Source organism: Xenopus laevis, chromosome 5L, assembly GCF_017654675.1.
Source record: "Xenopus laevis strain J_2021 chromosome 5L, Xenopus_laevis_v10.1, whole genome shotgun sequence".
NCBI classification, from domain to species: domain Eukaryota; kingdom Metazoa; phylum Chordata; class Amphibia; order Anura; family Pipidae; genus Xenopus; species Xenopus laevis.
The window spans coordinates 80,342,512-80,366,085 of record NC_054379.1 but is presented as its reverse complement, the minus strand read 5'-3'; the positions used below and the strand labels follow the sequence as shown (position 1 = coordinate 80,366,085).

General features: G+C 39.4%; 1 protein-coding gene across 1 annotated transcript in view; it reads right to left on the bottom strand.

Moving 5' to 3' along the window:
* rev3l.L (REV3 like, DNA directed polymerase zeta catalytic subunit L homeolog) overlaps positions 1-23,574 on the bottom strand; it is a 105,794-nt gene that overhangs the window by 36,772 nt on the left and 45,448 nt on the right. The window contains 7 exon segments of the mRNA NM_001170448.1: positions 1,452-1,574; positions 4,306-4,445; positions 5,090-5,174; positions 7,602-7,706; positions 14,981-15,075; positions 16,586-16,685; positions 19,642-19,802. Of these exon segments, the coding sequence (NP_001163919.1) occupies positions 1,452-1,574; positions 4,306-4,445; positions 5,090-5,174; positions 7,602-7,706; positions 14,981-15,075; positions 16,586-16,685; positions 19,642-19,802 (809 nt within the window).

Below are 23,574 nucleotides of genomic sequence, written 5' to 3'. Positions count from 1 at the left end.
ACATTTAATTGACTTGGAACTTACCAATAAACCTTCTTTAGGTAAAATACAGCTCAAAGTATCTCTACAAATATTTTACGGATATTATCCTTAAATTAGCATCTTTTGATTCCATGGTGGATTGTTAGTGATCAAGGTGGAGGAGCTGGGCATTGGCAAGCCTCTAAGGATCTACTACCAGACCACTTGTCGTCCCTACATAACTGTGCTTACAGTACATGGGACAGCAAGAGGCATATGCGGAGGATTGTGAGAATGGTTACAGACAACCCAAAGATCACCTCCAAAGACCTGCAAGAACAGCGCAATTTGCAAAAAAAAAACAAAACACAACATTTGGATGGCAGGGTGATGAGAAAGAAGCCCTTTCTGCACTCGCGCAAACACACACAGAGTCACTTGTTGTATGCAAAAGCTCATTTAGACAAGCCACAGTCATTTTGGAACAAAGTGCTTTGAACTGATGAGACAAAAATTTTGATTTGGACATAACAAAAAGTGATTTGCATAGTGGAAGAAGAACACTGTATTCCAAGAAAAACACCTGCTACCTATTGTCAAATTTGGTGGAGGTTCCATCATGCTGTGGGGCTAGTTTAGGGACTAGAGCCCTTGTTAAAGTCAAGGGTCGAAATTCTTCAGGATAATGTTCAAGCATTAGTCACAAAATTGAAGTTACGCAGATATTGGATAATTCAACAAGACGATGACCCTAAACACACTTCGAAATCTACAAAGGCATTTATGCAGAGGTAGAAGTACAATATTCTGAACTGCCCCCCGACTTGAATGTAATGGAAAATATATGGGATGATTTGATATATTTGTCATATATTAAAAGGAAGTTGCTACCAGCCAATGATAAACAAAACTGCAAGAATTAGAATTAGTCATCTACATATGACTGTAGATCTGTGTTTATTAAAACACAAACATGTAAACAGAGACTATGCTCCTATGTGAGTACACACACACTCAGACAGATAGATAGACAGACAGACAGAATGACAGATAGATACACACACGCTCAGGTGTTGACCCCTTATCTGGCCCTCTCCAAAAGCTGAAACTCGGTTGCCAACAACAAAAATGGCATCTGCCCTTTCATCCCACCATCTGCTCCAAAATCTAGAAATCAAATAAATTAAACCAGTAACTAGTAACCTAGTAGCACAAAAAAAAAAAAAACCTCACAGTTTCAGTGTTATGCACCAACTTCTGGATTCCTGTGGGATCAAATACATTTTTTTCCCCCAATTTCAGTAGATATTAAGCATATTGCTCTGAATTATGGAATAAAATATATGGAAAGAAAACAGCTTTACATAAAAAATAAAAAAAAAAGGTCACATTTTTAAAAAAAAAAAAAAATAGGTAAAAAATATGAGCAAACCATTCATTATACAGTGTCATGGTACATACACTTACTTGACAAAGATATAAATACTTACAGAAAACAGGAGACTGACTCAGTCTCTGTGACTGGAAAATTTGACTGGTTTCCATGACGTTTAAAATGGCTTCCTCATCAATGACAGCGTCCTCTTGCTCTTCACCAACACATCCTTTGTTCCCTGATACAGTGTGAAGAGAGAATTTGCTTAAGATCCTATTTTACAATAATAGCTAACAAAGATGCATGCATAGATAAAAGGGGATTGTGCATTTTGCAATGTTCTAGTTTGTAGAATAAGTCTGTTTTCTACCCAGAAAATGTCAGATGGGAAAAAATTGAGTCAGGTGGTGGTGAAATAAATAAATATATGCCCCCACAATCTTTCCCACTTAAATAATAGTTTTTACAAAAGCCAATAGGACATGAGCTGCAGCAAATACAGCAAACAGTCCTACTGGCTTATGTATGAAAAATTCAATTTGGTGCGCAATGTGGGGACAAAGTGAGAACAAGAGGCAGGGAATGATTGTTGGGCAATGTGCCTGGCCCAAAAAGCCTGGGGAGAACACTGTAATTTCTATATCTGGAAATCAAAGTCCCCTTAGCAAACTTTATGTACAAAATGATAATATGTTGTGCCTTATGTAGTGATCACAACATGAGATTAGTTTTAAAACCACATTAAAATATTTTTTGACTCAGCCCTATCTTGACATCAGACAAAGAATAAAAAAAGAAAATTATTAAAGGATAATTAAACCTTTAAAGGGGTTGTGTTCCTTCCGACACTTTTTTCAATTTAGTTGTTTTCTTTTAGTTCACCAGAAGTAAATTCCAATGTATTTATATTTTCTATTTGTGATATTGCCGTTTAAAGTTCAGTTTTCACCTACTTTTGTCATTCTGAAGCAGCTTTGTGATGTGGGGTCACTGACTCTGTAAACTGTTCTAGAACATACATTAGTTGATACATTCCCCTTCTTTGGCTCTGCTGAGCAGAATCTTTGAGTTTCATTAAAGGCAGCTGTTATAATTGGTACAATAGTTGCTAATGTTCCACAAATGCTGCTGAGAAATGTATTAACTAATGTAGTATACTGCAACAGCTCAGAAACTGATATTTGGATGGAAATCTTTAAAATGTGTGCAATGACATGCACATGCCATTGCGGTTACTTCTGCAGACAGAGAAACTGTCTTAAAATACAAGGTGTAACTTTAACCTAAAAATAAGTCATTATCAATGCTATACCAGGTGTGACGTAAGGCTTAACATATATGGATCTTTTCCGCAGCTAGAGTATACATGTGAATGGACTGCTTCATTCTTCACCTCCTCTGTCTGAAAGGCATGGGTTCAGTCTGTCAGTGCACACACAGGGTGGATTTTGACAGGAAAATGCACACTTCAGCTTTTCACCACCAAAATCTATTGTAGACACTTTTCTTAGGTTAAAGTAAAACCTGGCAATTTACTCCAGTATTCTCTTCCCTTTGTCTGTATAAGTAAAGGCCATGGCATACATCTGCCATTGCCCACATTGTGAGAATTGATGCAAACCTGAGAAGAAACTCAGTTTCTATAAAGGTAATTTCCAAAGCTTGGAAAATTAACTTGTTCTGAGAAAGCTTGCTGTAATTATAATTTTAGTTAGGAAATAATGTGTTTCACTTTTACACCAGTTTAGTTATGTCACCAGTCTTACCATGGAACTTTCTGACTGGCTAACTAGGAGACTCCCATCAATGGCCAAGGGTAGACAGTGGCACAGTGTCCCCAAAATGTGTTTGCATTTGTAGAGAATAAAATTTGTGAAAAATGTTTTCACTATATACACAGTTAGGTCCATAAATATTTGGACAGAGAACTCTTTTCTAATTTTGGTTCTGTACATTACCACGAATTTTACATAAAACAACTCAGACCCAAAATGCTTTAGTTCCTCGCATTTTTGTGCAAACTTTCTGTTCAACCCACTGAATTAACAGTTCAACTGCATCTGAATTGTTTCATTTAAAATTCATTTTGGTAACGTACAGAAAAAAATTAGAAAAAAGTTGTCTCTGTCCAAATATTTATGGACCTAACAGTACCAAAAAAAATTTAGCCTCAGAATGTATTTGCCTTCACAAATTACATTACTACAACTAACTACAAGATAGTTACCATCATTTGCTGTCTTCTGATACTTATCTGTCATTTCTCCAATACGGATCATCTAGATGAATTTGCAGCTGAATCCGATTCACAACTTATACAGTTAGGCCCATAAATATTTGGACAGAGACAAATTTTTTTTCGAATTTTGGTTCTGTACATTACCACAATGAATTTTAAATGAAACAACTCAGATGCAGTTGAACTGCAGACTTTCAGCTTTAATTCAGTGGGTTAAACAAAAAGATTGCATAAAAATGTGAAGAACCTTTTCAACACAATCACTTCATTTCAGGGGCTCACAAGTAATTGGAAAAATTAAAAAACTGAAAATAAAATGTTAATTTCTAATACATGGTTGAAAACCCTTTGCTGGCAATGACAGCCTGAAGTCAAATAAAAAAATATTTTTGCCACAGGATATGAAAGAATAGGTAATTCGATGATTTTCAAGTTATTTCTACATTTAAATGTATTTTCTCCATTCCTGGCTCTGACTCCTGAAACAATGTTGCAAGTCAACATTGTTTTAAGAGAAAGGAATAAACAAATGCGGTTTCCGACTGCAATTATATTCACAAATTCATTTAAAATACCTGAAATTCATAATGAATATATTGGAAAGTTAATTAGAATTACAATTTCTTTCATCATGCAATAAATAAATACATACAAGTTCTTGGGTGGAGGACTCCTCTAACATAATTTGTTTTCAGATCACTGTGAATAAAATAAAAATGCTCATTCTTACTTTGTGGTTCGTCCCTGTGAACATCCACCATATTTGCTTGTGAACAAAGAACATCAGGTGAATCTAGCTGGGAGTGCAATGTAAGTTCCACAGAGAATTCCTCAGACAAGTTACTACAGTCTAGAGAATTCGGTAGTGTCCTAAGTAAAACAAAACAGGCAAAATGGTAGACAAGATAATGAGGTACACAAGATAATGAAGTATTAACATTTGTTTTATGTATAGTGTCTATTTGATGTTTTGAATCCATAAAAGCTGAAATAAATATATATATATATATATATATATATATATATATATATATATATATATATATATATATATATATACACACACACACATACACACTATAACTTGCTAATTAACTGGTTAGATGACAGGCCAGTTTGAACATCAGTCCATGTTTGGATCAAACAGGTCAGAGAAAAATCACTATATAGCAAGCATAAATCAGTATTTTTGTGAATAGCTTTACAAGGATTGTTTTATTATTACAGAGAAAAGGGGAATCAGTTTTAAAAACTAAAATTATTTGCTTAAAATGGGCTATATGGGAGACGGCCTTCGTGTAATTCAATACTTTCTGAATAATGGGTTCTCGGATAAAAGTGATCCAAATAAAAAAAATATATTAAACATATAAAATAGTGTTATTAGGTCTGAAAACTTTCCACAATGTTCACGCCCCCAATCAGCATCAACATTGAACACCTTTTAGGTAAGTTTAATTTGTGTAATGATTATTGATCGGTACCATTTAACTTACTTACAGACGAGTACTTACAATGAGAAGTCATTTTGTTTCAGGATTTCTTTAAGTCTCTTCTGAAGGATTTTTTCACTTTCTGACATTGCAACATACCCACGATCTTCAAAACAAAAAGACAGGTTTACCCAAAACAGGACCATGGTAGTTTTTCCATTAAGAAGTTCAGTAACTCCTCAAGGCAGGTCTCAAGATGAATATGTTTATATTCTTGAACGTTAACCATACCCTAAAAAATGGCTACATCACTGGATCAAGCAAAAACAATATATCAGTTTCTGAAGGGCACATATCGCAGGGATTAAAGAAGCTAAAGCACAGAAGTATTAGGGAAAAAAACTCATATACGTTTAAATGGATGAAAGCATGATTCACAGAACAACATTCTCCTGCAAGTTAGAGGATTAGAAGGTTATAAAATGAAATCAAACTTTCTCTTATACAAATGATTTGTTGCTTCATTTACAGATATCCATATAAGGGTTCTCAGATCATAAAAAAATGCAATGTGCTTTGTTTCCAAAAAGCTATACTATGATCCAAAGGCTTAAAAGGAAACTAAAGCTGATTTTCAAAATCCAGAATCAATGCAACTTTTACATAGTTTTTATACCATCTGTTACACAAATGATTTGTGTACAGCTCAGATCTTAGATTATACTCTTTCAGGCATTTAGCATCAGGCCTTACCAAATGTGCATATTTGTGGATGTTCACACAGTAAATATCTCCATTTACTAAACAATCCACCTGTAATGTAAGATCAGCAAACATGCAACATTGATAGGACAAAGCACAGCTTTGCAAACGTATGTTACTTATGGCACAGATCCAAGTTTTTGAGAATTATTTTGCAGTAAACTGTGACTTCAAATGCTATATTCAGCAAGGCCCCATACTTATTTTGCTTCTATATATTTTTAATACACGTTTTTGGGAATTACAGTCTAGTTTGTTCATTTATTTTCTATGGCTAAATGTCATGTGTTTAATGGACAATTTCTGTAAACTCCTGCAAAATATACTAGCGTTAAATATAAAAAAAAAAATTGTGTGTATTACACATCTGATAGTAACTAAATGGATAACTCTTAAGACTTTTTCCTGCAGGCCACATAGAAATGCTGATGAAAATAAAAGTTGCCCATTGTAGCAGATCCTTTGCATATTTGTAGAAATTAAATGGATTGTTCACCTTTAAATTATGTTCAAGTATAGTGTAGAGAGAGTGAGGCAATGTGCAATTTGTTCTTTGAGTTATTTAGATTTTTATTCAGGAACTTTCCAGTTTCAAGCCCAGCAAAGTGGTTGCTATGGTCCAAATCACCCTAGCAACCATGGCGATTTGAATAAGACACTGGAATATGAATAGGAGAGGGCCTTGATAGAAATATGATTCATATAAAGTAGCAATAACAATACATGTGCAGGCTTACAGAGAATTTGTTTTTAGATGGGGGAATGACCCCTATTTGAAAGCTGGAAAGAGACAGAAGGAGGCAAATAATTTAAAAAGTACAAAAAAATGTAAAATTAAGGCAGATTGAAAAGTTGTTTAAAATTAACCATTCTATAACTTACTAAAAGCTAACATAATGGTGAACCACCCATTTAAATACTGAAGCAGTCAGGATTCTTTGTTTAACTAAGGATCTTTGAGTAAAATATAGTTTAACTGGATGATTGACCTGTGTAATGTGACTATTCCTCTCTCAGCATCTGTTTCTCTTCATTCTGTCTTCATGCAGCAGTTGGGTGTCAGATGAATGAGCCAACATATCTTATAGGGGGGCTCCCTTTCCTAGCAGATGTATTAGAGCTCACTCAAATAACTGATTCCATTACAAACAAAATAACTGCCTTTTGCACAAATTCTGCATGTAGAGAAACTGGATTTCTGGTTATTTTAATAGCGTGAGCTCTAATACATCTTCTAGGCAAAAGAAGCCCCATCCATTCCTGAATGAAGACAGAATGAGGAGAAAGATGCTGAGAGAGGGATAATGAAGATAAACTTGACTTTAGAAACGGTACAGATTTTTAATAGATTGTATTTAGAATTTTTATTATTTCAGTGTGCTGAAGCTTATATTAAATATAATACATTTCACCATTTTTAGAAGCTGAAACAGGACCAGGGACAGCTATCAAAAATCATCACAAACTATCACAGTTCCACCAAATACGAACTTTACAATGTGCCTTTCAAATCTCAAGTAAAGACTGGGAACCAGTTGCTTCTACCTATACTATACTGTCCTAGACTCCCCCTGCTGACTAGTACCCTTCTCTGATGGTGACAATGTAAGTGTAACTTTAAGCAATTGCTCGAGTGCATCTAGGACCTCCTAAGAAGCGAGCTACCTTTTACACTTGTAAGTCATCTATGAAAAATTCAGAGAAGGGTAATTGCATGCCTAAAAATTTATTTGCACAGGTCTTATGTACATCAGACCATACGCCGGCTCAAAACTTTAATGTTAAAATATTAGATCTTTTGCACCTTTGCAACTCATAAGTCTAAGTTTACCTTGAGAATCTGGAGGGCTTATTTGTGAGGACTCTCTCTTTTCTCTACGGCGCTGTTTTTCATCTTCCCATATTGCTTGCAGTCCAGGATTCTTTCCTATCTGAGCTGCATTTAGAGACAAATTACAGTCAAAAACACAAGTTTAAATGTCTCAGGTTGTAACTGCATACATGCCACATCCCCTAGCTGTGAAAAAATACTGTAAAGAGATAGCTCTAATATGAATTAAAGTCTCCTTACATAAAGCATATTGATAGGTGAGCCTTGCCACATAGCAGGCAACAAGCTTACTAAGTTGTAATGAAATGGAAGCAAATATCTGATTGGTTGAAGTCAAGTTAGCTTAATGACTATACAATGACTATACAATAGATTTTATTGCTTCTCTCTAACAAGGAACAATAAATAGTATATTTTACCAGCTACAAGCAGCAGTAAAATATTGCCTTGTCTCATATTTTGCAAAATATTTACAAGAAAAAAATATCATATTAATGTATCTAAGAAGTGTACTTTACCTCAATATACTGCTTATATCTGTGTTCTTACATGCATTGACAAAAAAAAAAAAGGTAATTGAAATGGTCCTGTAATTGTATGCACCCCACACCATCGAAAAAAAGTAGTGGATTGAGGGTACCCCAGAAATTAAACAGCCAGGTATACTTATATTATCATAATTAAAATAACCTACAGAAGTGTATAAATATTCATATAAGCTAAATATAGATTGCTTGGGGGGCGTGGCCTGCATGGGGAAAGGCTAGGACGTGTGCCGTGTGAGCTCCGACCTGGGGTGCAAAAATACTGCTTTTATCCTGTTGATACCCGGTGAAAATTGTAATCCTCCCAAGAGGCAAGTACCTTACCAGGGTGGCAGCTACTCCTGATGGTGCGGAGAGGTCGGAGCAAAAGCGCGGCACAAGCAAAATCTTCGAGGCGCACCATGGCAAATCAAAATGGCGCCGATCCGTCTGCACGCAGCATGACGCCTGAACACACACTGGGCGCACGGGATGCGGCTGCACAAAGGCTCGCGCAGTTTGTAAGGGACCCACAGGCTCAACGGCCTGCTAAAGGTGAGACTAGCTGTCCACAGGGCACTGATTCCCAGCGGTTTGAAACTCCAGGGAAGGCTGCAGCGCCTGATCCACTACCCCAGGCCTCACTGAGCCCTGAGCCCATAGAACCCACGTTAAATGAGGTTCTGTGTGCAATTACTTCTAATCACATTGTGCTCATGGGGAAGATTGATGAGCTTAAAACTGACTTTGCGATTTTGAAACATGACACCCAAAAGCTAAGGGAGAGAACGGGGGAAGCTGAGAGGAGGATCAGTGATCTGGAAGACCTTACTCGCCCCATTCCAGGCGGCCTAACTGCTGCAGAATCGCATATTGCTTTATTGGAGGCTAAGGCGGATGATTTGGAGAATAGGCTCCGAAGGAATAACATCAGGATCCTGGGGCTACCTGAGAGGGCAGAAGGAGCTGCAACTGAAAGATTCATTGAACAGTGGCTTACTAGCACCTTTGGCCAATCGTCATTCTCATCGGCTTTTACAGTGGAGAGAGCTCATAGAGTTCCAGGGAAGCCACCTCCGCCAGGTGCCCCCCCCGCGACCCCTAATAGCACGTTTGCTAAACTATAGGGACAGGGATGCGGCTCTGGCAGCGGCTAGACAGGCAGGAGAGATTCTTTATGAAAATCAAAGAATCTCCTTATACCCCGACTTCTCTACAGAGGTGAGAAAACAGAGAGCACGGTTCACAGAGGCAAAGCGGCTCCTGAGGCAGAAACAGCTACCGTATGCCATGTTGTTCCCGGCGAGACTGAGGGTCAATCTCAGTGGTAAAGCCTATTTCTTCACCAAGCCGGAGGAGGTCATACAATGGATGGAGGAGAGACCACGCGACTCCCCGCGCAGAGATTGATGAGGATTTTCATGCAGCTTGGAATATGGTGGGGCCATACCTAGTGTATGGGCGATTGCGGTTGGCATTGTGGCTCCAGCTCTCCTTTTTCTTTATTGTCCTGGGTTTGGTGGACACATTCGCTTATCTAATTTTCTGCTTGGTTACATCTGGGACTTCTCGCAGGACAGGTAATGGTCTTTATATTACTGCCTAATGGGACACATTTTCAGTATATCTATCTTGCCCCAGGTTGGAGGGCACCGGTGTGGACTGTCGGTGGGCACCTCCTGGACTGGACTCTGTGCGGGTACTAACCCCACGACAAAGTTAAGGCTTGTTTCAGTTATGGGCAGTAAACTCACTTGTAATATGTTTATGAAGTGGGTGGGGTGGGGGTGGGGAAAAGGGTTTTTGGTTATGAATGTTTTGTTGCTTGATGTCACATGTAACGGAAGATTGTGTAAGGTTCTACTACTGTGGTTTGGCAGACAACTGCCCATGATATCTAGTAAGATATCAGTTAGGAAACTTGAGAAACATGGCATCGGTTAACATCTTATCGTGGAATGTGAGGGGTATGGGGGACGCCATAAAAAGAAGATTAGTCTTTGATTTTATACGTAGGCATAGACCCCAATTGATATTCTTACAGGAGACTCATTTGGTGGGCGGGAAGACGCTGTCCATGAAAAAGCCTTGGATAGCTACGATGTATCATTCAGTGTATTCCAGCTATTCTAGGGGGGTCTCTGTTCTGATATGTAGATCGTGCCCCTTTGTAGCGGAAACGATTATTTCGGATAGACTTGGAAGGTTTATAATAGTGCAAGGCACTTTGTTGGGAAAGAAAATAACTCTGATTAATGTGTATGCACCCCCCCACTATCTGATGGTTTTTTGCAGGAACTGACCAACAAACTACTAACCATTGCAGTGACTCCGCTACTCTTCATGGGTGACTTTAATGCGGTAGCTCAGGCGGATTTAGATAAACTTCACCCCCCCAGAGTATCCTCGGCAATTTTAAATAGATGGCTGAACACTTTTCAACTGGTAGACTTATGGCGGGTGCGTAACCCGGGGGTGCGGCAGTTCACATGTTACTCTCCTGGTTCCAATAATATGTCTAGAATTGACTTGGCGGTAGGTTGCCCGGAGTTTAATAAATGGGTTCAAAAGGTAGAAATACTTACGCGAGGCATATCTGATCATTCCCCCATTCTGCTCACCATGTCGGCCTCGCAATCACCAGCTGATCGGATTTGGAGATTGAGTCCTTACTGGGCTAAGCATGACCAGCTTCAGGAATCCATTCATACTAGCATAGAAAATTTCCTGGCACTAAACAAGGAAGAAGTCTCCCCACAAATAACATGGGATGCCTTTAAAGCTTTTATTAGGGGGGAGTTTGTAAGTAATATTAAGGCGCTGACAGATAGCTATCAAAGAGATCTGGTGCAAAAATCTGCGGAGGTGCAGGAAGCTGAAATTAGATATGTGGCACAACCAACTGACCAAACTCAAAAATTATGGCAGGACAAACAGAGGGCGCTACAGTTGGCCCAGGTGGAGCTTACAAAAAAGCATATCCTTTATCAGAGGTCCAATATTTTTGAGTTTGGAGATAAAAATGGAAAGTTACTGGCTCTATTGTCCAAAGAAGCGGGTGGTTCAATGGCTATACCAGCGATTAAAGTTTCCACTGGGGATATTGATTCCACTCCAGAGGGTATCAATGATAGGTTTATGAGCTATTACGCAGATCTCTATACTTCCAAGATGACAGTAACGAATGAGGAGGTAGATCAATACTTGTTTGACACGGACATTCCGGTATTTGATGTAGGTACAATAGCACAGCTAGCCGAGCCAATTACACAAGAGGAGGTGGAGGTGGCGATTGGAGCCTTCCCGGGGGGTAAAACTCCAGGTTTAGATGGCCTCCCCATTGAGTGGTATAAGCAAAATGTTAAAAAGATAGCCCCTCTGTTGGTTAATTTGTATAATGATGTCAGGGTAGGGGCACCCTCCCGGAGTCTATGAGGGGAAACGCTCATTATACTTGATTTCTAAACCAGGCAAGGACCCCTAGAATGCTCCTCGTATAGGACCAATATCGCTTATTAATGTGGATGCCAAGATACTGGCAAAGGTGCTTGGGAATAGATTGGCACCACACCTGGCCAAGGTTATTTCACCGGATCAAACGGGCTTCATTGCCGGACGCACTACTGATATTAATATCCGACGGCTGTTTACTAATATTTCAGTTGTACATGATACCCGACTGAGGGTGAGAGGGTGGTGGCGTCATTGGATAATGAGGAAGGCGTTTGATTCGGTGGAATGGCACTATTTATGGGCCACAATGAGGAGGGTGGGTGTGCCCATAAGAAATACATCAAATGGGTGCAGGCACTTTACCACTTCCCGGTGGGCAAAATTAGAACGCAACACCAAAAGTGTCAAAGGCCTTGGCAATTGGAAGGGGCACTAGACAAGGTTGCCCCCTGTCCCCTCTTCTGTTTGCTCTTGCCATGGAACCAATGGCCTGTCGCATTAAACTTTCGCAGGAGGTGCAGGGGTTACACCTGGGTTCGTGTAGGGAAATTATCTCCATGTATGCAGATGACACTCTCCTTTATCTTCCTAATCCGAATTATGCCTCTCAATGGGCGCCTGGCCATTAATAAACTCACACACAAGGTATTCAGGGCTGAAGATAACTGGTCTAAATCAGTGCTTTTTCCCCATTGACCCCCTCCCGCCGAACCTACCTCAGCATTGTCCATGTCTTCAGTGGCGGAAACCTTTAAATACTTGGGCATATGGGTACATTCGGATCTCCAGAAATATGCTGAGTTGAACGTACAACCCATCCTCAAATATATACTGGAAAGGAGGGAGGCTGGTGCATCTCCCCCTTACCCTACTAGGTAGAATTAACTTGTTTAAGATGATAATCCTTCCAAAACTCACATATGTATTTCGACAGGCCCCGATTGGCATTACACAAAGCTATTTTTTACCAAACTAAGAGTATGATGTTGTCTCTATTTTGGAACAATGCTCCACCCAGGTTAGCCTTGGCACTCTGCAGCTCTGGTAGCCAACTTCTTTCAACAAGATCCACTCACCTTATAAGAAGAATATGCAGGCACACAAAATGCCTCAAACGGCCACGCTCCTCCACACTATATCCTCAAACCCATCCCCCAAGGTCAGGGCCCCTGGCAAGACATCCCCACCACTACACACCCACAACAATTCAAACCGCCGGATCATCACATATCCCCAACTCTCCCACCTCAAACCATCTCCTCCTGTGCTTCCACGCTCCCACACGGCCTGTCTCATAGCCACGAACACCAGCGAAAGCTCAACCACAACAATCATCATACCTCCTTTGAACACACAGACGCCGACACTGCCGCCCAAAAACTGGAAGACCAACCGCATCCGGTCTACACAAAAGAAATTACCCTTCATCCATGTAATCACTTGCAATAGCCTCATTGTCCCACAATCGACACGCCTCCTAACCTTTCAACTAACGTCCGACCCCACTCACGAATCGTACACCCTCGTCCCTAAACGGGTATACTCAAACAGCTACGACCTACATCGCACTCCGTATATTCTCACCTCTCGTTCGATCCCAGCCTACCCCTAGCTTGCGTGTGGCGCATCCTACAGTCAATTCCAACGCGCTCATATGTCACGAAATTTAATCAATTGTAGACACTCTCAGCTACACAGTACATCGCACCGCCCACACGATCCCTACTCAGACATCCCTCGTATCAAGCAGCATCCCTACGCGCCTGCCGAGCTCATATCCACGATGCCGGTGAGCGAACCAAGCTCGGGTTAATCCCTTCTCTTTCATCCCAACAACCATCACTACAGCCTGCACGCCGAGGCAGCATTCCTATGGCCACCACAGCTTATCTCTGGGCGAAGCCACAACTACCGTCGAGGTCGCTGCGCGCAAGAACTCTCGCGAGAATTCTGCATCAATATAAGGCGATTGCGTTACTTCCTTTCTCAGAATTCTGCGTCTGTACCCCCAATTAAATGTTGACCTAGCACATCCTCCACCGATTGCAGTGTGGCGCACTGTCTTGCAATTTTACCCCAAATGCCAGCCGCACTGTTCGGGATTCTCCCCACTGTGGTGTAATCCCAGACTCCAGCATCTCCGCACTATCCCGCAGCTATGGGCACGATATGGAATTAAGTACATCTCCGACGTTATGCCTGATGGTAACCTCAGTTCCTTTCAGGACTTGAAGCAGAAATTCTCTCTCCCTAATCAAATGCTCTTTAGGTATTTGCAACTGAGGCATGCTATAGCAATTCAGTTTCAGTCTGGCCCACCGGATATTACCCCCAGGAAAGTAGAATTAGATATTCGCTCAGAGGCTATTAGGAAACCTCTTTCATACTTTTATGCCCAACTGGTCAGGGTTGGTAGTCCCTCACTCACCAAACTGCTAACTAGATGGCAACAGGATATCCCTGGGCTTACTTCGGAGGAATGGGAGGAGATTCTGGAATTGAGTTTGGATGGGATTATCTGCAGTAGGGATAGAATGACCCAATTGAATTACCTGCATAGAATATATCTTACTCCCTACAGGCTGAATAAAATGAACCATGATTTGAGAGATGAATGCCCCAGATGTTCTAACTCGCCAGCAAACTTTATGCACATGATTTGGAATTGCCCGGTTATGCAGACGTTTTGGGGAGAGGTCAGTCAAATCATTAGTGTTAAAACTGGTATCCCAGTGCCACTGCATCCTAAGGTGTTGCTATTGAATCTGCTAGGGGAGATATCCCACAACAGGGCGCAGCGGACGCTTTTGATCACTTTATGTATGTACGCAAAAAAAGCTATAGTTTTGAAATGGAAATCCAGAGGGGGCCCAACGGTACAGGGCTGGGAGCAACTCATTAACAATGCGCTCCCCCTGCATAAACTCACATATATGAGAAGGGGCTGTCTGGAGAAATTCAATAAAATTTGGGCACCTTGGTCAGAGGAGGATGAGAGTCTGGGCTAACTGCAGTAGATGAACATATCTGTCTACTACACTGTTTTTTGTTTTTTTTTTATTTTATTTTATTATTTTTCTATGTATAAGTAGTTGGAATGAACCTGTGTATAATAACCTGAAAGTGAAGGATGGCATCAAGCTGGTTAATGTTTGTAATGATTGTTTATTTGGTTAATGAGCAGGAAAACTGTGTTGCAATGCTATTATACAACTGTATTTCTGTATGGCTATGATTGCACAATAAAAGAATTGTTAAAAAAAAAAATATAGATTGCTTAATATTCACATGGATTATCATTACTAAGAAGATTTTCAGCACAGAATAGATATTTGTTCAGGTCCCACAGATTTCCGTCTGAGACATGAAACAAAAAAAAAAAAAGGAAATAAAAGTAAATACCTTCAATTTCTTGTCGGTTTATAATATCAGCAGCTACGCCATCTACTTCTAATTCACAGGTACTTATTGGCTCCACATCTTCCAAAATCAAAGAGCTGTAAAAGAGTAAATTCCTGGTAAAAACTCTACAACTGAACAATGAAATGTACCATCCTGTGAAATGCAGAGGGTTAAAGGAGAACTAAACCTCCCACGGTGATAAGTCCCCACTGGCTCCCCTCCCCCTGCACAGTCTTACCCCTGAATTCTGTCCCCTCGAGAAATAGCGACCGCACATGCAGAGTGAGCGCAGCAGAGCTCAATGGTGCCATCTTCTTCTCTTCGGTAATCGTTGTGTCTTCTTCCTCTCCTTCGGCAATTTCCATCGCAAACCGGAAGATTGCTCCAACTGCGCATGTGCCAATATGCGGCAATTACCAAAGACAAGAAGATGGCGTCTGTGAGCTCTGCTGCTCTCACTCTGCATGTGTGGTCACTATTTCTAGAGGGGACAGAATTCAGAGGTAAGACTGTGCAGGGGGGAGGCAGGGAGGGGGGCAGTGGGGACTTATCACCATGGGGGGTTTAGTTCTCCTTTAAGAATGAAAAGTCTCACTAAGGGGTATAAAATTAAACAAAAATAATCGCAATACAGGTATGGGACCTATTATACAGAATGTATGGGACCTGGGTTTTTTCTGGATAATCTTTCCATAATTTGGACCTTCGTACCTTAAACCTACTAGAAAATAATGTAACCATTAAATAAACCAAATAGGTTGGTTTTGCTTCTAATAAGGATTAATTATATCTTAGTTTGGATCAAGTACAAGGTATTGTTTTATGATTACAGAGAAAAGTATTCATTTTGAAAATTTTAATTATTTGGATAAAATAAAAAAAGAGTCTATGGGAGACAGCCTTTCTGTAATTTGGAGTTTTCTGGATAACATGCCCATACCTGAACTTGGGCAGCTCCAATTGCCAATGAAGTAGATGTTTCTAATCTGGTTACACACACAATTGCTAATTATTTTTAAATTTACTTTTGGCAATTGGCTAAGAGTAACGGTGATCAAAAATAGTGGGGACACCTAGGCATGAAAGTGCAAACTGCCAAATGCTCTTCTCGCCCCCTTATCAAGGGGATCCATCCTGCAACATCTTACATAGAGTAATGAGTTATGGTGACTTTACAGACAGGGGTTTTTATAAAGTTGTCAAAAGCCCTTTAGGGGTAAAGTACAAGTAAGTTTCATGTGAGGAAAACTCAAGATGCTACACAGTCGTCAAATGGGTTTTCATGAGACAAATGATAAGACAATATACTTTATCTGCTGTCAGACAATATTTGTACGTTATTTTTATGTTTAATATATAAAAACGCATCTATTTAACAGCTCTACGGACAACCATTAAACTGCACCTGCATCTTCGCCCAACCTGTGCGTAAAGAAAAAAAAAAGGAACAAGAGCACTAAAACGTTATTTTTATGCCTTATACCTTCCCTGGTGCAACGGGTGGGTAAAAATCAAGACCAAATGAAAAGTTGAGTAGAATAGCCCTGCTATTGGAATTATGTGAATTTCTATCATAACCTGTGCAAAGTGCATAATTTTACAAACCTTGGTATTTCATCTTCTTGCCATTGGACAAAAGTAGAAGAAAATGATCTTTCTTGGTCCCTATCTTTACACACACCTGTACCATGTGATGAGCTATCTCCTAGAAAGCACAAAAGGAAAACAAATGTCACATGCATTTGATGCCTCCTTCATATCAAAATGTTTACCATGCTGGACCTCTAACAAATGCTTCATTCCAATGCATGTTATTTCAATGATCCAATGCTTGTTAAAGGGGACCCATCACCCAAAAAAAATATTCAAAATCTTATTTTATCACATTAGTCAAGCAAAATTAACTTTACTTACACTATATAAATTATTTGAATCTGGTTTCCATCAGTCTGGGTGACAGGTCCACTTTAAGGAACAAAACAAAACATCACCTTTAAGAAAGAACTTTGTGAGGATATTGGGACAATGTTTTATTGTCCACTGCATCTAGAATAAGGAGGGTGGATCACCGGTCCTAGACAATTACCTGATCACTGTGCTGGGGGATGTTGCTCCTATTTTAAGTATTAGAGTAATGGAACATGGGCATTTTGTGCAATACATGACAAGGACAATGATTTTTAACTCAAAGGTATTTATAGCAATTTGTTTTTGGTCACACTAGAGATGATTTCATGAGGGTGACAAAACACCCTGTGGGCCATTACCCTTAAGCACATTGCATAGTAAATCTCTACTGCGCATTGTCAATGCCACTTACAATGTATTGCACTATCGGACAAAAAAAATCAGCAAGCAGCAAATCTACATCATGGTGGGAGTATATGGAGGAAAATTGGTATTGAAGTTTTGTCCTCTGGAGAATAACTAGAGGACTACAATCTCTACAAATAGCTCCATGGAAACAAGATTTCAGAGTAAGCTTATCGCGATTCAGTATTGTTTGCCCAGCGTGAGCCCTTATATATTCCAGATGAATGTATGTGTTTCTTTACAATGCTTCGGTGTATGCAGTGCTTTACAATATTTACAATACAGTAATAGTACAAAGAGGGGTACCAACACTGCAATAAATACAAATAAATTAGGCATGCACTGAAACCACTATTTTGGATTCGGACGAACCCCTAAATCCTTAGCGAAAGATTTGGCCGAATACCAAGCCCGAATTTGCATATGCAAATTAGGGATGGGAAGGGGAAAACATTTTTTACTTCCCTGTTTTGTGACAAAAAGGCATGAAATTTCCCTCCCCACCACTAATTTGCATATGCAAATTAGGATTCAGTAAGACCGGGCAGAAGGATTCGGGCGAATCTGAATCCTGCTGAAAAAAGCCCGAATCCTAGCTAACCAATGGGTGAAAAAAAAAAAAAAACATATTTAAAGTGGACCTGTCACCCAGACACAAAAATTTGTATAATAAAAGTCCTTTTCAAATTAAACATGAAATCCAATTTCTATTTTTTATTAAAGCATTCATAGCGGTTGTAAGCTCATTTAAACATCTCAGCTGTCAATCAAATATTGTCCGCCACTACTCTATGCCAGTGGCATATAGGCGGGGCAGACAATTACTTTCACTTTCCATTCAGCACTTCCTACATGTCACTGCTCTCCACACATTCCCCCCGTTCTCTTTAACATTTAATTGTGTAACCAGGGCATGGGGATGGAAATCGGGTCCCCCATTCTGGTGCACAAACAAGATTCTGAGATGATACAAGGCTTGTCTTAATAAGAGTGTCCACAAAATGGCTCCTGCCTGTTTGCTATAATTTTGAAATCCCAGACTGAAGGAAGCAAAAATTAAATAATTTATATAGTGTCATTAAAGTTCATTTTGCTTGACTAATGTGATAAAATAGGATTTTGAATAATTTTTTTGGGTGACGGGTCCCCTTTAATGTATTTGAAAATAAAGTCACTAAATCACAAACACAAAATGTATTTGTTAACTCCTTAGCTCATATGATTGTTATCTTAAAGAAGAACTAAAAGCGAAAAATCAATATGGCCAAACATGCCATATTGTATATACTCAACGTATTGAACCAACCTAGAGTTCAGCATCTCTATAGTAGTAATGATCCAGGCCTTCAGAGTTGTCAAATGAGTTTCCCATCTTAGATTTTGGAATGTCTGAGACACACACATGCTTAGTGTGCTTTGATCGGCTATTGGGAAGCTAAGTTTAGGGGTTGTCAGAAATCATCAAGCAGAAAATTAGATTCACCTGTCATTTAAGCTGATCCTGCAGGGCTGATTATAAAATTGTTCTGGTTTCTGAGCTGCCATGTATCAGTTATCTGAATTATTAACTAATCAGCCTTATATTGTGGTCCCTAAGCTCAGTAACAGCAGCACATAGCATGTGCATTGAATCAGCAGAAAAGAAGGTGGGAACTACAGGGGCATCCTCATTGGCACAGATTTGTACTGCTAATAGGCTGTGGACCAATACATGAACCAATACAAAATGCAACACATTTCTGCCCAATGTCTTTATTTAAGCCTTAGTTCTCTTCTAATGAGAATAAAATTAACCTATTCCTGAAAAGGAAACCAGAGAGCAAAGCCACCTATAATTTATTAAAACAATGTATACAATGTACAATTTCATTTGTAGAGTTATCCATTTTGTATTTCTAGATGTATTCTATTTTGCAAGAGAAAAAAATATTAATTACTTAAACTGTTAAACTGTTAAAACTAAAAACTGTTCCTTATGGTGTTGTGTACCGTAGATTTATGGACTCTCAGAGAGCCGAGTCCCCTGACTTGGGCACAAGATGGTGTGGATGGCATAAAACCGGAATCTTTTTAATTTTTCTCCCATAGCGCCAGATTAATTGCAGTGTAGCTACTTTAATAAACCATTATTCTTTCAAGAATCTAACAAATGTTCGATCATGTATTTCATTATGGTATGAAGTTGTATGACTTATGTACATATGAATGTCAATGCATGTGTACAGGTTTTTAATCAGTGTAATTAATTCATATATATTACGAAGGAAATAAAGGCATTGTTAATTCTAATGTCATATAATCAAAAATTGCTTCATGGAAAACACAGGCATCACATATTCACATTTTACCTTTCCTCTGAGCTCTTCTGAACTTTACAGCAGCAAGATTGATTAAGTTCATTCCATATAAATTATAATCAATGAATAGCTGAAGAAGATAAGGAACATGGGCCTCATGGGGTTGATAGCACTTATTCATTACAGCACCTCCTTGTAAAAGTTCACTGACCCTGGGCATAAGAAGATAAACAAATATATAAACATTTTGTTTAAAAAGTAACAAACCCTAAACATTCTGGGTAAAATAAGAAACCAGAACAATAATTCTTAATTTTCACCTGTCACACTGCTCCCTGGAGTTAAAAAGCCTTATTTAGTAAAAAAAACACACATACAGAACAATGTTTCAAGTATTTTGACTTTTCTCACCTTAAACATTGCTCTGTATCTTAGCTATGTAGTAATAAATATTTTTTAATTACATTTGGTTCAGCAGTCCATCAACAAATTGTATTTGTTGAAGTGTTAGCCAATGTATAGGCACCCAGATCTCATCTTGCAAAAAAGAACTAGATAAAACGGGGACAACAGGATGCTGTTGCCAATTTTATTAGCCAACAATTCCATTTAAACTAATTTTTTAATAAACATTTTGAACAAAAGCAATACACTTAAAAGGTAGAAAAAAAAATCACAAAATCATCATATCTAAATCATACAGTAGCTGCAATGAAAATGCACAACTGATTATTTACATAAAACTGGTATTGGGAAAAAGATTTCCAAAATATACACAGAACCATGGTGATATACCCAATATTACAAAGAGCACTGTAATAACCGAAATTACAAGGGGTTGGTGGGCCTTCCAACAATATTATGCGGAAGGGAGAGATAGTTTCAGTCCCAGCGAGATGGCCTATTAGGCCCAAGGTTCCCAAATTTTAAGAAATTTGTCAAAACTCATGAGTGCCAGAAAGAATTGATGTGAATTTTTCATTAATCATTGTATTATTTAAATGAGCTTTCAACAACAACATATTGAGCAGCACTGTAAAATAAATGTGTTTATACAAAGAAATCACATGGATTACACACATATAACATACAGAGTTATATACATAACAACCAGTACTGGTACAAAAGGTGAGGAAGGCCCTGTGCAAAAGAGCTTACAATTTAAAAGGTATAGGGAAAGTGTGGGAGTGAGCAAGATCAGAAATAAGCAAGGTGAGAGATGTAGCATATGGTATTGCATTTGACAGATAAACCAAATGAGGGAAGGCTTCTCTAAATACGTGTGTTTAAGAGATCTTTTGAAAGAAGGTTGGGAGAAAGCCGGAATGTGAAAGAGAATTCCAGAGGAGGGGTGCAACCCTTACAAAATCTTGAATGTGACCATGTGATGAGGTAATGACAGAAGAGTAGATGAGCAGATCAGTAGAGGAGTGTAAGTGGTTGGGCAAGTATCTAGAGATGAGTTCAGAGATGTAGGATGAGAGTTATTAAAGTCTTTTGAATGTCAGGGTCATTCGTTTGAATTTTATTCTGTAAGTAAGTGCAAGTCAGTGCAGGGATTGACAGAGTGGCATAGTTCATTATGGACTGGAGAGGTGACAGTCTCTGGCAGGGAAGGCCAATTAATAGAGGGTTACAGTAGTCTAGATGTGATATGATGAGTGTGAATAAGAATTTTGGCAGCATCTTGGGTCATAAATGATCGTATTTTGGATATGTTCCTTAGGTGAAAGTGACATACCGGTACGTTAATAAGTGACTGGATATGAGGATTAAAGGACAGGGCAGAATCAAGGATAACCCCAAGGCACCGGGCCTGGGATGATAGTGGAATTGTTAATTATGTGAGATACTTCTGGGATGTTACAGGTGTGGGGGAAAGAGAATCATTTCAGTTTTAGAGAGGTTTCATTTAAGGTAGCGTTGTGACATCCATATAACATATATCCATGTGACATCCACTAAAGCTGGCCATAGATGCAAAGATCATCGAACGATCGGACTTCCCCATCTCCCGACCTGCCACTAACCATTCCAATCAAATAAAGTAGTAAAAGAACTATTGGCCGGGGGTGGAAGCATATAGAGAAAATAATAAGGGGCCCAAGGGGAGAAGATGATATACCAAGACACTGAAGGAACGATTAGTGAGGTAAGAAGAGAACCAGGACAGGGCCGTGTCACAAAGGCCAAGAAAATGGAGGGATTGGAAGAGGAGAGAATGACCCACCATGTCAAATGCAGCATAAATATCAAGAAGTATTAGTAGTGAGAAGTATTTGTTGGCTTTTTCTCTTAAAAGGACATTAGTTAGTCAGGTTAGGGCCAAGAGTTTTCTATTTCACTACTCGCCAAGTCCTACCCCTTCAGAAGCCAAGTTCCAATATATTGCATTGATGAGCTCTAACAGGATCGAAACAGGCTGTCTGCAAGTTTGGATATATGGCTCTGAACCATTAGGCTGTATCTGTGCTATAAAACCAGCGGTTCTGGATGCATAGTTGGTCAAAGAGACATAAAGGAGTGATTTGCACGACTCAGCCCATGATGCCTTATGGGAGAATTAAAACTCGAATTTTTGGTATTTAGGCAGTGCTCAGTATGGCATGAGATAAGTAAATAACTTCTGATTTCAGAAGGCTTCACTTTGCCTTTAGTTGAGAAAGAAAGATTCCAGTTGAGAGTGAGAGATTAAAAATATAAATTAAGGCTTTGATTAGACAATGATTGGCATTGTGGAGAAGTTTGGAAGGAATGGGATCAAATGGGCAGGTAGTAAAGTGAGAAGAAGCCAAAAGTTTTGAGACTTCCTTATCAGTTACAGGAAAGAAGGAGCACAGTAGAGACTGGGGAGTGAGGCGGGAGGGTGGTGAATGTCTAGGGGGGGTTTAATAGTGTAATGTCACTTCTGATGGTGTCAATTTTGTTTTTGAAGTTCTCAGCAACATCTTGAGCAGAGACAGATATGCACAGAGGGAGTGAGGAAGGGGAAAGAAGAGTGTTAAAGGTAAAGAAAAGTTGTGCAGGTTTTTAGAAAGGGAGTTAATAAATGTAGTAAAGTGCATTTGTTTGGCATGGGGAAGGCTGGCATTATTATTATATTAGTGCAGGGCAGATTTGCAGTTCCAGTAGTCAGATTCTAAGCGGGATTTGCGCCAGTGAAGCTCAGTTGCAAGAAAGTGTCTTTGGAGAGCTTTAGGATCAGCAGTGTGAAAGGAAGGGTGTAAGTCAGGACTTGGCATTAAGTTGTTTAGCTGCCTTGAATATAATAAGGTAATCAGTTATTGTTAATATATGACAGTTAAATATAGCTTTCCAATGGAACTCTTTAAATGAACATGTGTAAAAAGGTAAAAATGTACATGTGTAAAAAGGTCAAAAACTCTCAGCCCAAAACATTGAATTGTAGGGCACAGCCACCATATCTGACCCACAATGCCTTCCTTGACACAGTTTCTAAAACAGAGAGCATATTGAAATACTGATGTGCGGGTTGACCCAAAACCTGCATTGACCCGTTTGTTGACCACCAGTGGGGCGGGTCTGGGTTGAAATTTGACCAACTATTGCGGGTTAGGGTCGGGTCCAGGTCAGACTGTGAAAGCACTGCTGCTGAAGATTCCCTTTCTTGGAACCAGAGGTGCACACAGAAGTAGTACTCAGAGTAAGAAGACTCAGGTACGGGCTGGGCTTGGGTCCTCCAATGGCAACATTTTGTGACTTAGGGTCAGGTGCGGGTTAAGGTATTGCGGGTTAGGGTTGGGGTCAAGGTATTGTGGGTTAGGGTCGAGTGTGAGTTGAGTTTTTCCTGAGACTGTACATCACTAGAAGGCATGCTTTCAATTGTAGCTCCTGTCAGAATTCTTCTTTCCAACATACGTTATATGAGAAGGAGGTACATTGCTAGCAGACTCCATCAAAGTTCAATACAATAGAGAAAATAAACCTTCTGAATTAGGAAAAGTAACACAGTTTCAAAACCAA